This window comes from Cephus cinctus, unplaced genomic scaffold (genome assembly GCF_000341935.2).
Source record: "Cephus cinctus unplaced genomic scaffold, Ccin1 Ccin1_scaffold0189, whole genome shotgun sequence".
Lineage (NCBI taxonomy): Eukaryota > Metazoa > Arthropoda > Insecta > Hymenoptera > Cephidae > Cephus > Cephus cinctus.
In genome coordinates this window covers 1-16,702 of record NW_014332911.1, presented here as the reverse complement: position 1 = coordinate 16,702, position 16,702 = coordinate 1, and the positions used below count along the sequence as shown (strand labels likewise).

General features: G+C 43.0%; 3 protein-coding genes across 4 annotated transcripts; 1 reads left to right on the top strand and 2 right to left on the bottom strand.

Moving 5' to 3' along the window:
• The first annotated feature begins 110 nt into the window (after nt 1–110).
• Nucleotides 111–6,496, top strand: LOC107264606. The gene is made up of 18 exons (XM_025081904.1): nt 111–384; nt 482–644; nt 729–1,082; nt 1,178–1,360; nt 1,445–1,680; nt 1,744–1,788; nt 1,848–2,051; nt 2,113–2,235; nt 2,298–2,582; nt 2,656–2,746; nt 2,992–3,007; nt 4,129–4,551; nt 4,632–4,737; nt 4,803–5,077; nt 5,154–5,266; nt 5,349–5,678; nt 5,743–5,977; nt 6,086–6,496. Exons 1-18 carry the CDS (start codon nt 208–210, stop codon nt 6,225–6,227), a joined length of 3,501 nt encoding a protein of 1,166 aa, XP_024937672.1. The 5' UTR covers nt 111–207; the 3' UTR covers nt 6,228–6,496.
• On the bottom strand, nt 6,240–13,752 carry LOC107264603 (chitin synthase chs-2). 2 transcript variants are annotated; one of them, XM_015733016.2, is made up of 19 exons: nt 13,338–13,752; nt 13,025–13,263; nt 12,663–12,959; nt 12,352–12,570; nt 11,925–12,272; nt 11,450–11,844; nt 11,083–11,341; nt 10,725–11,002; nt 10,440–10,650; nt 10,104–10,351; nt 9,849–10,041; nt 9,625–9,779; nt 9,258–9,557; nt 8,925–9,175; nt 8,498–8,831; nt 8,238–8,414; nt 8,010–8,177; nt 7,719–7,944; nt 6,240–7,641 (listed from the first exon to the last, which is right to left on the bottom strand). In XM_015733016.2, exons 1-19 carry the CDS (start codon nt 13,466–13,468, stop codon nt 7,328–7,330), a joined length of 4,743 nt encoding a protein of 1,580 aa, XP_015588502.1. In that variant the 5' UTR covers nt 13,469–13,752; the 3' UTR covers nt 6,240–7,327. The 2 variants fall into 2 exon arrangements, with proteins under 2 accessions (XP_015588502.1, XP_015588503.1); XM_015733017.2 differs by having other exon boundaries at nt 8,238–8,288.
• Nucleotides 13,753–13,893: 141 nt separating this feature from the next.
• LOC107264611 (tRNA-dihydrouridine(20) synthase [NAD(P)+]-like) lies at nt 13,894–16,090 on the bottom strand. Its single transcript, XM_015733045.2, has 4 exons — nt 15,606–16,090; nt 14,614–15,373; nt 14,202–14,528; nt 13,894–14,121 (listed from the first exon to the last, which is right to left on the bottom strand). The coding sequence occupies exons 1-4, from the start codon at nt 15,790–15,792 to the stop codon at nt 14,013–14,015; spliced, it is 1,383 nt and encodes a 460-aa protein (XP_015588531.1). The 5' UTR covers nt 15,793–16,090; the 3' UTR covers nt 13,894–14,012.
• Between the last annotated feature and the right edge of the window lie 612 nt (nt 16,091–16,702).

Sequence of the window (16,702 nt, the reverse complement as noted above, 5' to 3'; positions counted from 1 at the left end):
TCCTGCTTCTTTCTCCAATTCCATTTCAACTCTTTGGGAAGTGAAATCATTGGGCGCGTGCATTGCACCTTTTTCTGCTTTAATCAAATATCTTTGTCACGCCTGGCGCCATCTAGGCAAGTAAAGGTTTTTTAACTGAACGCGCAGAGTGCTTAACCTGCTTAACTTTACAACACACTGAGGAACGATTGTTTTACCAGCCTAGCAATGTCGTGCCAGAACTGTGTCCCGTTAGCAAAGTCAAGAATTCAAAGACTCGTGAACAATCCGACTGAGGCTGTTCGCGAGAGTCTCTACGGAATGGTTATGGTGCACAATGGACTTATACTTCTCGAAGGATGTAATGCTGTACTAAGAAGAGACTACAATGATCTACATGACAAGGTAAATAGAGTATCTGAGTTCATAGACAATTCTTTGCTACGTTAATTTTCACTTATAGTATACGCGAATTCATCGTCTTTATCTTGGAGTGATATAGGTTAAGATCGTTTCTGGAGGAGCAGCCGGTAATGAACCGTCGTTTGCTGGTTTCGTTGGACCTGGCATGCTTACCGCCGCGATCTCAGGAAATTTATTCGCTGCACCTTCGAGTGACACAATACTGAGGGTCATCGAGGAACTGGGAACTAATCACGCACCGGGTAATATAGTAGCCCAGAACCAGAATATTTCGTTGAAATGTTAAGCTCAACTCGCGAATGATCAATAATATTTTGTACTTGCAGGTATTTTAATGATAGTGCAAAACTACACCGGACATCGCATAAACTTTGCCTTGGCGAAATTGCGTGCAGAAAATATGGGGCTAAAGGTGAAGATGATCCTCGTGGCCGATGATGTTTGTTTAAAAACATTTGAAAAAACTGCTGGCCCACGTGGTCTTGCTGGCATCCTATTTCTACAGAAAGTCGCTGGTGCCATGGCAGAAGATGGAAAAAGTCTCCAAGAGATTTACGAGAATTGCAACCTAATTTCGAGTGAAGGTCGAATAAGTACTGTCAGTGTATGCACTAAGGTACCATTTCCGGTTGGCAGTTGCGCTTGTACAGAGGATACGATGCCTGTGCAAATGGAGATAGGTAGAGTTGCAACTGTCGACAATGGAACTCAACATGAGTAATGAACTTCGATAAGAAACATTCTCTTGAAAATTATTAATCCGGCTGACATTCAGGCTATGGAATACATGGGGAACCTGGAGTCTTGAGAATACACACTGCTACAGCTAAAAGCATGATTTCCAAGTTGCTGGAGACGATGGGAGCGATCACAGACGAGAACGGGAGCAGTTCGCTATTTGATCAGGAATTACAGGGTTCCAACAAGGACGTAGCAATTATGATTAATAATCTTGGAGGTGTGTGAGAAGAAATAGGATTTCCAGTCTGTTTTCAAAAACAATACATGACTACCGCTATTCTACTATTACAATGTTTCATAGGTTCCAGTCAATTGGAAATCAATATAATTGTACTGGAAACGATGCGACAGTTGGCAGGTTTTGGTATTAAAATCAAACGTGCTTACGTGGGAACGTTGATGACATCGTTGGACACGTGTGGCTTTCAGTTAACTATCATGAAAATCTTATCGGACGAAAATCTGATAAAATATTTAGACGCTCCAACAGTTGTTCTGGCTTGGCCAAAAGTTTTTAATCTGAACGATACAGAATTGGTAAGAGCCTCCAATAACAAGTCGCATCGTTACGTACACATACAAATTTTATTTATTTAACAGATAAACATTCAGAGAAAATTAACAACAACAGGAATATACGAAAAGGTAAAATCATTGGCTCTTCCATGTTACATTAAACTTTATTGAAAGAATTGTTTCCGTAGAATGTCTCAAACAACAAGATAGACTCGATAGGTCCAACGATACAAGACGGAACCGCAAAAGTGTTATTGACTGTCATTACCTTTGCCTGCGAGGCATTAATTGCTTGTATGGAACAACTAAATATAATGGATGATGACTCTGGTGACGGTGACTGCGGCAGTACACTGGCTCGCGGTGCTGCTGCCATTAAATCTGCGATTAAGGTAAACTTTTTGAAAAGCATGCTTATTTGTGACAATAAAATGCAACATGTTGATGCAACAGGAAAATCAGCTATGCGGCACAAGACCATTCGTGACACTCAGGCAAATTAGTGAAATTACTGAAAAGGAAATGGGTGGCCTTCAAGGTGGTTTATATTCCTTGTTCTTCGATGCTGCTGCTCAAGTACGTTTCTCAGTAATTCTAACGTGACACACTTGTATCTGAAAATTAAATAACAATGTAAGGTTTTCGCCGAGAGTTCGGAAAACGAAGTTGTGACTGCATGCACGTGGCTGAATGCTCTTACTGCCGGAAATAAAGCAATTGCGGCTTATGGGAACGCAAGCGAAGGCGATAGAACGATGTTGGATCCTTTGCTGGCCGCGCAAAATCGATTCGCAGAATCGCTTGAGGCAAATTTACATCCTATTAGAGCCTTTGGAGATGCCGTGAAGGTTGCGGAATTGTGCGCCATCGAGACTCTTCGCATGTCGGCCTCCGCAGGACGTGCCAGCTTGATACGGTGCAAGGTAACATTTCATTTGCACTTACTTTTGCTGTAAATTAATTTCCGCAAACTACATACTTATTTCTTCTCGCAAGACCTTTAAATATCCGGATCCTGGAGCACACGCAGTAGGAATATGGATGAGGGCAGCCTATGAAGGAATCAAGCTCAAACTTAGTTGCGATTGTGAATTCTGAAAGTCCATATGCATATGCATATGCATATCTAATAAATCATTATTTTCGGTGAGATTCGGTAGCGTCGTAGAGTTATTTATTATTCTTCTCACAATTCCTCTGAAAGTTATCAACCGAGTAATCTTAAACTTCTTTGCGTTCGGAAGTTCATAGTTTCTCTACCAGTAGACAGGTGGGAACTTTGTAATACCAGAGATAGTAATATTGTTTTGTACAATCCACTGTGCTTTTAAGTGGTAGCTGGTGGTAGGTGAGTGGCGAGTGGCGAGTGGTGGAAAGTAGCTAAATCACTGAGCTCTAGCCACACTGGAACGCGTACAGCAGTGATGGGGGCAACCAGAGAGAGATAGCAGGGACTAAGGCGAGTGTAGCAGCCTTTTTGTATTACACACTATACAGTCGCTGAAAAAGTTTAAGCTGAAATAAAGCAGTGCGCACGGGGAGGACTAATGGCCAATTTCTTCACCTTCGGATAAAATTTATCCTGCAGATAAACTTCTAAAATTTGAAAATGATTGATTAGCTGGGGATTTATACGGAGGATAAATTTTATCCGAAGGTGAAGAAATTGGCCATAAGCCAACAAAACAGAACCTGAAATAGTGGCACATATATTTTATTTCGAAGATGGCTAAGTATTTTTTTGTCCTTTTTATAAGGGGCATGGAGCCTGGATAGGATTTATATGTATTTACTGGCATTTCAATACTCTTTCCATCGCACCACGGCTGGCACTGATATGTCGGCGGGACAACATTTTTGCAGGGTTTGTACACCACATGCGCAGTTCAATTCGAAAAGGACAACCTCATCCACTCGTCAGCGAGAGGTCAGCGCGCTGGCCGGACTATCTCCGAATATAGGCGTACGCGTTCCAGTATGGTTAGAGTTCAGTAGGCTAAACAGGAAGGAGTATTCGTGCCGTTTTGTGCGCAAGAATGTAATCACGTCGAAACAAAGATTGACTTTATCGTAACATGTCATGTGTCTCTGACTGACCTTTATTTTTATTTTATCACGTGAAAATGTCGCGATATAATAATAATAATAATAATAATTTCTTTTCGTGTTCCTACTAGAATATAGGCAAGTACCGAGCTATGTATATCCATGTAGAATATTCGAATATTTACGTTCATCGAAAGTGCACGGCATCCGTACACGTTCGAGAATCATAGGTTAGGTCAGGAGTATTAAATCCTACACGAATCAGCTGTAACAATTAGGAATTCCCTGATCTGCCCTGCTTCTCAAACATGTCAAATGTGGTGTGATTCGAGAGGACATGTCAACTAATATGTTAGGAACAGACACAGTGGCCAATAAGATCCACCAAATTGAACTTTTTTTCTGGATTATCAGGTAATGTTAAGGACACCAAGAAAACGTCGTAAAAAGTATATCTATACGCGAGGTGCATGTAGCGTATAGAAACGGCAGGGAAGTCGAATTGTCGGGCGAAAGATTCCGACCAGAGAAAGAAGGAACGATGGACGCAGTGATAGCGCTGTGCACCTTTTGCGAGATTCACGGGCCCAAAGTGATCTTCACCACTCAGACCTATCGGAACTATGATGAGCAAAGCACTGAAAAACTTAAGTTTTATGGTCCAAAGAAGGTTCTTCGTGAAGGTCAAACCACACAAGATGAGAATCAAGGGGAATGCGGAGGATGCCAAAGTATCGACACAATTAAATATCTGAGTAACGAACACGATGCCAGGACTTCTTATCTGTCGGCCCAACGAGCCTTAACGCAGGACGTCCGCAATTTGCTCAAGCACGCCTGCATCAGGTTCGCGCTCATTCGTCATGGGACTTGGAGATATTGCGACGCGACAGTTAAATAATAATATATCTCCCCTGCCTTTCAAGGAGTCTCAGCTGCGAAGTGCATCCGGGAAAGGAAGGTGTCTGCTACTTTGGAGACGAATACAGAGGACATGTTCTCAGTCACACATTTACGCTCAAGGATGCTCAGGTAAGCTGCTGAGCTTGTTTCCTTTACGGGTTTAGGATAAAATAATTAGTGATGATAACTTACAGGCACGAGGATTCCGAAGATGGTGTAGCTTTATTGTCTTTATGAGGGATAAGCAATTCTTACTGAACATGTGGCCGTTCCTCGTTGACAACTTAAAGGAAGTCATTCGCGAGCTGCAAGATTATACAGAACGGAAATACAATGCCGACGAAGCCGAATGTCCACAAAGAGCTGTTCGTCTGTCAACAGCTAGTGGCGCATTCGGATCACAAACTATTTCAAATAAACAGCCACGAGCACTCACTGAGATTACAAACGAGGAGCATGTCTTTGCCAGGTAAATAATTGTTTCTTTTACTTTTTCGTTGATGCTTGTCCATTTATTCATTTACATTTTCATCAACTATTTGTAGAATTCACATGTGGTTTGTGTGGATACTGAGTGCTGGTGCGAGACACTTTGTCGAAATTTTGCCAATGAGTTTGCTGGACGAGGAACTCAATCACAATTTGGAACACCACGTGGGTATGGGATTTAGTACCATTAGAATATTAAATATCGACATTATAGAGAATTGCTGTTATTATAAGACTGCCTTGTATCTTAGAAACTGAAGAAGGATTTACGTTGGTCAATGCTAAGTCCCCAGTAAATACTAATTTGATACAAGAACAATCAGTGTTGATACCAGAATTCACTGCAATAACGGAGAAAACTCCAGTATCAATTTTGAGGGATTTAAAAAAAGTACTTGGAGGAGATCAGTTTAGACAGATCCTGTACTCAAGCTTAACCGGAGTGCAAATCTTAGTGAGAGGTCCTAAAGTTCAAACACTGGAATCTTTATATGGATTATGCTCTCTTGTACCAAGAGCATGCCAAAGGGTCAAGATACAGACTGAAGAATATCTCGACTCAAACATCTGTAATTTCATTGGTAAGTTTTTACTTATTACTGAAGGTCTCCCTAAAGCATACAGAATAACGATAAGTACTTTTAGGAGTGGAGACATCTGTAGCAGTACCTCTCCCATGTGCAAATGTGTGCAGGCTAGATATAATTCCTGCTGAACATCGATCTGAAAATGCTAGTACTCATTTGGTGAGATGGAGCGGCACGCTGCCTGCAAAACTTCCTACTTTGTTAAATAAAATAGAAAAAGCTTTTGATAATGAAAGACTATGTGATTCTGTACTGAGGGCACACTTGGCAGCATTACAAGAGGAATGGGCAAAGTAAGTTTACAAAATGATAAACATGATCTATTTACATGGTAACAGTGAGCTTTATAATTGACAGGTAGGAATCAGGGATTATTACAAATAGATATATTGATGTTGCAGCATCGCGAAGGTTGTCCATGCAATGCGGGGTCGTGGACATAGAGGTGACCTTTCTGGTCTTATGGTAAGTTTGGGGGCTGGACCACATGATCAAAAATTATTAGATGCCTGGTCAATGGGATTGCCATCGAATCCTGCGTAATGATTAAAATTCTTCATAGGTTAACACTTGTATTTTCATTTAACATTGTCAGTGCAAAGTATTTATCAACTATCAATCAAATGCTTTTTGAACGAGGCTCCTTGTTCTTCTGGGCCTTTGCACAGTTTATCTAAGGTTGTGCATAGTTTGTTATTTATAAATTAGTCGAGTCCTGCAGTGTAATGAGAGAAGGCTCAGAAGCACAAGGAGCATTAACAAAAATAGCTCTTATCAAATATTCGAATAAATTATTGTCTGCATTAGCACTACGACTGTCTTTTAATATTCGATTTCCTAAAGAATTTTAGATTTTATACAAAGAAGAAATTTAGATGTTATACTACAAAAGGATAAATAGGAAAAGAAATTATTGAACGTTCGAATATGGCCTAAAATTAAATTCCTTAACTGCGATAGTCTCGTTATTGTTCTCACGAGTTCTTGAAATACCTAAGCGACCGTCACATTATGAAATGACATGTAACATACCACGAATCTAATAATAAATCTCAAGCAGGACGTCAACATTTACTGTCGATGTTCAGCTGGAAGTAACTAGATTCAAATGCCGCGAAAAATTGACGGTTTCAGAATGTAGGATTCATAAAAAGTTTTCGTTATGTAGGTAGCCGGAAAGAAAAAATAATAGAATCAGCTGCAGTCAGCTCTAGGTTCCTAATACAGACAAAACCAAATGGCACAGATTGTAAATGATGCTAAGGGCGAACTCTGGGCAAGAGGGGGAGCGTGCTAAGCGCCGGAAGAGCGTATGTTGAAAATACACTGGGTACTCGACTCGGACAAGAGTCGTCAAACTTCGAATCTCTGGCCGAATCCGGTAAAGTTTCTTTCCACAGTTGGAAAAAGCCAGGCATCTTAATAAATCATCACTTGGTCCTCATGTTCTTAGGTCTCCCTAAAAGTTACTGAAACAGACGATCACGCGGTTTGGCTGCTCATTTATTGAAGCTAATCTGTAAGACGCCTGATGTTTGTCGATTACCGGCACATGAAATCTATCGCATGAAGATGTTCCACTGTACATTATATAACGTTATAAGAACACAAAGAATAGAATTAAAGAAACAAAAATCGTGTGGTTATTTTTTTTCTGTGTTTTCTTGGAATGTAACTTGACTGACGCGTGGTGGTGCGACGACATTGCGAATCGGTAATTCATGAAGTTCCAATCCGTCGTTATCGTAGGCGTAAGGGTTTTCGTCATCGGAATGCATTGGATGGACTTGACCAGCCATTCCTGGATGAGTTTCAATGTCATTGGAAGAAATATTGTCTTCGTTGCTCTGTTTGCGCAATTGCGATTTTTTGCGTTCTGCCATTACAGTCGTTCGCTGCTCTTCGAATGCCTTGAAAGCTCTGCTGGACATTCTCGCAGACACGAGTCGTGGTAGTGCTAATAGAAAAAACGAGAACGTTACAAAGCGCAATGTATAAATTACATTACATTGAAACAAATTCTTTTCAAGTTACCAGATATGTCGGCCTCTTTGAAGTTCTTGCGGAAGGTACTTTCGAATGTACCCACGGTCGGCCTTCTTTGTCTATTCTCTTCGAGCTTGTGTATGGTTTTGCGTCTTTTTGGAGAAATTGCACTGGACTTCCGGAAGTCCGTATCAATATCATCGACTTGTTGAAGTTCTCGCACGATGTCCAGGACATTATTGTTCAGTATTGTTTCTTGAGAGAGATCCGATGCCTGCCGATATGATATTCAAGAAATTATACAAAAGGCTTCGCTTATTGTTTAATTTAAGTTTTTACCTTTTTACAACAATAGCAGTCAAGTGTGGTATTTGCTATTATATGGGAGAAGGTGTTAAATCGATGGAAAAGCATGGCCACGAATTGAATCAGAAGGATTACCGCGAAGGCTATAATAAAAAGGAAGCCAATGGGTTCTAGTTGCAAGTATTCTTTGGACAGATGTACCTGTTAAAAAAAAAAAGAAAAATGAGAGAGAGAAAATAAGGAAATTGTAGATGCACAAACCTCGATGGATGCTTCGTCGTAGCTTATGATGTAGATGATTCCTAGAGGCCACTGGAAATGCAAGACGTCTCTGTTCAATTGCATAAGAAAGACAATCAGTACGAAAAGCGCGTTAATCATAAAGAACTTAAAGATGTACTCGTTTCGCAACTCCCTTAGATCCTCAGCAGTTTTCATCTGTAAAACGTCACTCCCACCAATCAAAATATAACGATAGAACAATGAAAATTCATGTGTATCTTGAATCATGTGTTATTCACCTGTTCCTTATTATCCAAATCTATGGGCCTTAGGTACTTTCCTATCAGATCCTTCCAGAAGCCTTCCTCCGGGTTCGTTAAGAAATCCACTTCGCTCTTGCGAAGTCGCTCATCCTGCAGCCAATAGGGGCTGATCAAAAATGTTCTTTCGCGATTCGCTTCAGAATTCTCGGTGACGTCACTCAGTTCCGAGGCCGTATCGCTAACGTGTGACTCAGCATCCTCTGCAGAATCTTCGCTGATCACCCCTAGGTTGTCATTGCTAGCGCCAATTCTGCATCCTACGAAGGAACTGCGTCTACGTCCGATTGGCTGTTGAGACTGATCCAGATTACTGCAGAAATACAATACAGCGGAGAAGTTGAAAGAGAAATTATATTGCATGTAATTAAATAGGGAAAATCCAGGTGCACGGGAAATTACCGACCGTTCCATTGTTTCTAACCGCGCATTGACTTTTCCCAATGATTCAGAAATGGCGTCAAATCGTCTTTCCTCCTCCGATGGCTTTCCGTGCGTGCACAATATACACTTGAACAGACCAGCAAGAGAGAAGACTATAGCTCCAGTCGTCGACGTATTTTTGGTCCCACTTAGAGATTTAAAGAAACCACTTCCTTTCTTGCCACTTGTTTCTTTCGCCTCCGCGGTCTCTGCTTGTTGTTCTTCTTGCAATTCCTGTCAAGTACTTGATGGACTTAGCCAAGCTGATAATCAAAATTGCCAGTCTATTTAAAAGAGTAATGTATTCTTCTCCTACCTCATCTGGTTTTTTGGTTTCTCTTGTTCCCCAAGTGATATTATTCAAGTTGAACAGTGAAAATATAATGAGCAACATGTACATTGAGGGCACGGTCACGTAATAAATAATTCCCCATACGAGACATTGAAGTTCCTGAGGATGGAAAAGCCCTGCAACGATCAGCTGGCCAGCTATCAGGAAGAATAATAGAGTGCTGGGGGCGAGCCAACCATCCTCCGCTATCTGGATCATTATCCCGACGAGTACGGCGACCATTACCAGGCCGTATACAGTGCTGATGATCGCCCCTATGAAGAGCTACGACAATACCCATCAATTGATTTATTATTCACGCCACTCTCGAATTAGCTCACGCGCTAGTCACCTGTGTGGTAGCTTTGCAGATACAGCAGACGATGACGAATATCAAAACCGGGATAAGATTATAATAGAAACTGGTCCACTCATCTATATTAAAGGCCGCCACGAATGCCCCAACGAGCATAAGAAAAATCGTGCCGGGTCCAAGAATCGTACTGCCTGTAAGGATCAGAGCGTTATGATGTCCTCGTATTAGCCAAGAAACCGGCGAGCTTCTTTATTGCGCACCCATTATCATCCACTGATAGAAGATATAAAGCCAGGATATGTTATCGTTTATCTGTCTGGTTTGTTTGGCTGTGCTTAGCAGGTCGAAGATGTTAGCCATGGTCGATGGAATCCAGCGTCGTCGCTGATTGTAGAATTCGTTGAATGTCTCGGGTGCATGAGTGTAGGCATCGCTGGCGGCCGAATATTCGACCTGGCGGAAAATAAAGCGTCTAGAGTTATGTAAAAGAAGTAAATATGGCCTCGAAGACTCACTCGATAGCCCATTTGTAAAATGAGCGTGCAGAGCCACCGATCTTCGCCCTGATCGTACTGCACATAATGTCTTGCCTCCGTCGACTTGGTGGCGTATTTCCTCATTACGTTGTCATCCATCAAGGCTTTGGCCCTGAAGAGCGAGAAGCAGCCAGGACTGCACAGCACACATCCAATCAGATGCTCGGTTGACTTTTGTAGCCAATGTCCAATCGCATATTCGAACATTTGAAACCACACCATAGGTCCTGTACAGCGATATTAAAGGGTTTGAGCTCTCGTTGCTTCTGATAATCCAATAGAAACAACCTCTGTTAACGCAGAAGACAATCCTACCAGATCCAATGGGATGTATGCGACCGCACGCCGCTCCCAAATCCTTATTCCTTTTCATCAAATGCACGAGGACCCTGACTGCCTCGGGCTGAAAATCTACATCCCCGTCCAGAGTGAGGATATACGTATTCTCGGCGATGACCTCCTTGCGATCTACGTCGATGGGAAGTTCCATCAATCGATATCCCAGCAAATAGTACATGTACATCACCTGTGAATTAATCGGAACTTTATATGATATCACTGCAGCAACTTAATGTTTCCTTCACGTATCATTTTAGCCACCTGACTCCAGCGTTTTCTATGACGTATCTTGTTCTTATCTTTAAGATGAGCAATCATTTTCGTTTTTCCAGGAAGCGTCCATACTAATCGACCTCCATATGGAGTTGGGTATTTGATTGGCGGCAACGCACGCATCTGCATCGCTTCGATATTAGACTCGACAATTTTCACCAGCGACATCACGTAGTGATTGACCTGCGACTCGTTCTCGTCGTGTTTGCAGGGCACGCTGCTGCATCCGTGCATGCAGCAAAACGCGTCATCGAAAAATATGTGTGCTACAAATCACACAGAGATCTTCCGTGAAATTCATGTATAATTTTAAGTACATTGAAAGACAAAGAATGGTCGCGCATACTCTCTAGTTCGTAATAATCCTGTATCGGTACTCTGAGATATTTCTGAGCGACCCGTCGCGCACACTGATCCTCATCCATTCTCAGGATGCTGCTCACAAATTGCGTCATTTCGTTCTTGGTCTCGTGCCACATAGTAGCGCAAGCATAAATGCGCGTCACATAATCGCTGTTCCTGACTTTCGATATGAAGAACTCGTCCGGTGCAGAGTTGGAAATCATCTGACTGTCCTCTTCTTCAACTATGACCTCTTGCTTATCCTATAATTATGAAGAACGTCGCGTGTCAATGACTTCAAGGCGTTGTCAATAATATTATTAATTACATATTTTACTAACAACGGCATTTTAATTCAAGAAGTAATATACCTCATCCACAGTGTCTCCTGGCGCATCGTCCTTCCTCCTATTGAGAGCCAAAGATTGATCGACTAGAAGAGAGTCGTACATGGGTACACTGAAGAGCCTCTCTGTGGATGCAAGTTTCTCAGATTTTGGCGACCAAATATGAATTGTAATCCACGTTTGAGAGAGTAGCCATAATAGCCACATCCAAGCGTATTGCTCATTTAAAAAGTCACCAAAAGAGACAAGGGCGGGTGACTCGAAGAATAGGTAGTCCGGTATTGTGTCGTGAAAGACGCAGACATCCTGGTTACGCAAAGCGCACATTATTACGAGTATAGTTATGCAGACGGGGACGGTTAGATTAATGGGAAAAGCAAAACTGAAGCCCTGTATCATAGTTTTGCACGCGAATCTTCCTGAAAGGGATCATTACGATTATTAATCGTATTACCTATGCTTCGTTATCTATGGTCGACAATTGATTTCTTGCGCTTACCGAAGAAATAGGCGAGTAGGCCAGCAAGCGAATGAATCAGCAGGACGTAAAGTGGTGCAAAAGTTTCGGCCGTGACGTAGCTGCTCTCGCCATTGGGAATCATTCCCGAGAAATCCGGAATGGTGTCGCCACCTATGCTGGACGTGATCTCAATCACTGTGACATTGTACTCGGCGAATGCATCGCTGAACAGCCGAAAGAAGGTGAAAATATCTAAACCGTTCCAACATGCGATAACTATGATGCTTGTTAGAAATATGCAGATTTTCCAGATGGTCACTAAAGCGCACATGATGCTCCTACTTGGCTTCAGCTCTTCCTTCACTTTCGCCAAGGATCTAATGAAACCTGCAAAGGCATTCGATTTCCCGTCTTTGAAGCTTCTTTATTGAGCCAGAAGTGAAAGAAATTGCTGTCAACAGTTTACCAAGAGGACTATCCGAGGATACGTAGTTGCTCCACCATCGGCAGGATATCAAACAAAGTGCTCCAGGCAGGAACCAATGCAACGACGATCCTCCTAAAGATGTCTCAAGAAGAGGCCAAACCACAAATGCCGTTGCTTGCACCAGCAATGCAGCGAAGTCACCGAAGAGCACCAAAAACTTCAAGGGGTCGTCGCGTTGCTTGTGCCTTGAAAGAAGAGCTGGAGGGGGAGAAAGAGAGAAGGGAGAAACAGTGAGACAGAGAGTGACGTCGATTTAATAGATCTTCCATCTCTAGTCTCCTTTCACTTACCCAGGAAGCCTGGAACGAAACACACGCAATTCGTGATCATCGCACCACGGACAACATCCATGTTTGGCAGCAGCAAGAGGAAGAGCATCGCGGTGCCCACGGTGTGGCAGGTCTCCATGAAGATCACAAGGAGAAAGGGTGCGACTCGCGGCATCCTCCACTTTTTGAATATACACGCGTTGATGCTTGAAAGTAGTGTGAAGACCTCCGGACCGATGAATGCAAAAAAGATGCACCACATCCAAGCAACTCGCCCTTCGTCCGGAAGAGTCGCGACAAATTGTCTGTATCTTCTTCCTGAAAAGGGATACAAGATACTTTGAGTCTTAATCGTAAAACCATGCTAGCGGAAAACAACTCACCAGCCTCGTAATTGCAATAATACGTATATCTCCTGTTCCTTATGTGAGACGTCATGAAGAGTATCGTACCCTTGGACACGACACTCCCACCCAGCACCACTATGAAAACCACGCCGTAGACGATAACTTTGACTGCACGAAGTAGTTTCTCGAAACACCTCTTGTCAGCCATCGAGCCAGTTTCTGGCTTTCGCATAAAGGTTCTGAACGCGTCCCATAATTGAATCTCGGCCTGCGGACTGTGTACATGCAAACGACTAGAACCTCATGAACAAGCGAGAAATCAGAGTTCTTTACTTTAAGAAAGTCTTACTTCTCCTCGTAATCTTCATTCGCTGAAGTACTGCCCTCGTCCGAGGAATACTCGCTCATGACGTAGCTGATCCGCGGCGCGTTCTCATAGCCGCCATTCGGCGTTTCTCTCGGATTTTCCAAAGGATTCATTCTTAAACCTGATCGTTCCAGGTTCCTTCTGATACTTTGGACTGCTGCCGATTGTTCGGCAGCTGTGTCTCTTGCCGACACACTTCCGGGTCGACAGCCCCGATGTCTGTTTACCACCCTCCGGTCCAAAATATTATAAGGTTTCTCTCGTTACCGCGTGTTTTCGACAGAGTATCACTGCTACCGCACAAATTCGCAGCATTTATACTCTAACAATTAGAAGCGTAAGAAGGAAAAAAGCACCATGACACTATTTCTTAGCGTTGACGATGATTAACTGTTATCTTGACGCATTGCTTTTTTCCAGGTTTAGGCCGGGCCGTCGATAAAGCGTCATCGATATATTTTTCGTCTATCGCGCGACGTAGAAGGGATAAACGTTTGTTATCTGACATTCAGTCAGATAGCACAAGTAGCTGTACGTATAAGGATCGTGCCGCCTTTTATTCGTAGTATTATTATATTTACAAAATGCATAAGGAACGTACATTTTAGGTGGGAGAGTGGAGAACGGATACGCCCAGTACCAGCGCATCGTTGATGATCAAGCCAAGAGGTTTCCGCTTCGAATCAATGATTTCGTGTCGATCACTCCAAGAGAACAAAGAGACACCAGCGCGGCTCCTTGCTCAGCCCACTTTTTGTTTTTCTCCCTAAGAACAATAATAAAAAAGCAAAAGAGTCGTGCAATCAAAGTACAGATACCGAAGTTATGGGTATTCTATAACTCTACCAAAAGGAAGAACTATATTTCTTCTGATCCACGATAACGATGGATCTAAAAAGCTTGTCTTCCTTCCAGGTGTCATATGTTGGCATTTCTTTTTTATTCTCACGTATCCACTTGAGTAGCCGAGTCTTCGGCAAGTCAATGTCGGACGTGTAATTATTCCTGAGAAAGGAACAATTCATAACGATGACATCGTCATTGTCGTATTTTCGCTTCACGCCTCTGGAATTATCGAGCGACATCGGGACAACCTGGAATCTACCCTGAAGACCATTCTCGAGGTACTCTTTACGCTTCGAGCGACAATACTCTCCCATCTGCCACACATCGCTACGGCAACAGCGAAAATTCTTATGATAGTATCAACCATATAAATTGTAACGTGCTGATCGCTGATAAGACATCAATTGCTCACCATATTTGTTCCAATGTCTGGGCATTCAGAAATTTTCTACCAAACGGAGTTTCCTGTAGATCGCGCAGGATATTCTGCACGCAGTATTTCGTATTGGATGGCGAATTGTCATAATCTACGGCATACTTGAGATACGCCTTTATTACATCCTCAATTGGCAGAATACCATCTTTTCTGAAAATGGAACAATTCCATTCTGCAGCTCTAGCGAGCATTACACTGCTACATTCAGTGTCCGCTTTAAATTTCAAAATATCCCGATGACTCTCTATCTCTTTGGAACCGCCATTTGCGATTACAGGTATTGGCAATCTTCCAGCGATTTCGCGAAGAAAATTGTTGCGATTCGGATGCTGAGGCCTCTCATCCGTCGTTCTTCCGTGCACAGCAATGGCAGATATTCCGGTAGAAAGGAGATTCTCGCACAATTCAAGTGTCTCTTCCACATTCGAGAGTACTCGAATCTTACATGTCACTGGGATATCGATTCCATTGACCAGCGTAGTGAGAATGTCTTTTGCTCTGTCTCGGTTCTTGAGAAGAGCAGCACCCATTCCACCCATCATGGAAAATTTCTTAGGGCATCCCATATTGACATCTATACCGGCCACGTCATGCTGCACCATGCGCGCAACCTGAAGTGCTCTATTAGAATCGCATGTGCCTAACTGGAGGACGACTCTGTCCCTTTCGCGAGGACAACTGCGGAAGACTATAGTACCGTCGGTGCGATCGATATAGTCAACAGTGCCGAGTACTTCTGCAAAGAGAAACAAACAGGAAGAAATATAGGGAATACACACGCAGGAAAAAAATATTTAAGGGACTGCGATCCTCGGACGTATCTATACTATCCGTAAAAAATTATGTTCCGTAATATCCCCTTGCTTTGTCTTCTTCTTCCTCTTCCTTTTCTTATAGTGCATTTTTTTTGGACCACACACTTCATGACTATAATACCGTCGATAAAGGAGGAACCTAACCTAACCTACCGTTTGGACGACGTATCGAGCGAAGGAGTTTCCAGTCGATCAGTTCCTCCGTGTAGACTATGTCGGCGCCGTAGTCGAGAGCCAAAAGTCGCATGGGGAGCGTCCCAATGCGCACCATCGGTGCTAACATGACTTTTCCTTCGTACTTCAGTCTTGGTCTTTGACTTGTGGTCTCTGTCGTCGACATTTTTGAAAGAGCAGCGGACACTAAAGATTCTAGTAACTGTTAAATTATCTGCCTGCACTATGTCTGCGCTTAGAACCAATACCAAGTGGGCAACGAGCTCGGGTTGCGTCAACCGTGGTCGAACGTCTCTCTGCGTTTACTGGCACGTTCGCAGATCACCCATCTTCGAAGTGAGTCCCGTTTGCCGAGAGATGACAGCACGAAGTGAGGCCTGTTAAACAGGATTGCAATCTACGTCCCTTGATGTCGCTGGCGCCCATTGACGACATATTTACGGAACTACTACTGAATAGAGAACAGTCATGTCGGGCGGCCGTAGCCCAGTGGATAGGGTAGCGGATTCACGACCGAGAGGTTGGAGGTTCGTGCCCAGCTTCCAGCGGTATTCACCAATGAGTTTTCATATGAAAACTTAAGTGAGTATTTATACGGATTTCGCCCAACACTGTTCGGATTCGGTGTATAAACTTTTTAGGTCCTTTATCAGCGCCGTCTAGATAGTTCCTAGACGCAGAGTGTGCTAAACTAAAATTGTCTTAGGTGCTGCCGTAGCCCAGTGGATAGGGTAGCGGATTCACGACCGAAAGGTTGGAGGTTCGCGCCAAGCTTCCAGCGGCATTCACCAATGGGTTTTCATATGAAAACTTAAGTGAGTATTTATACGGATTTCGACCAAAACGGTGTATAAACTTTCTAGGTCCCCTCACGCTGAGTTGAATAAGGCCCATCTCGCAAGGTACATCGCCATCTATTGTCGAACTTCCAACCTTGATTATTAGGACCAGTTACTGGCACATGTCCCCCATTGGGGATACAGCCATAAGGAAAGGAAGGAAGGGAAGGGAAGGACTGCACTTTTTACTAGCAGAGATGAGTGGGGAGATGCACAACGCTCCGGTTTTAGGCGATA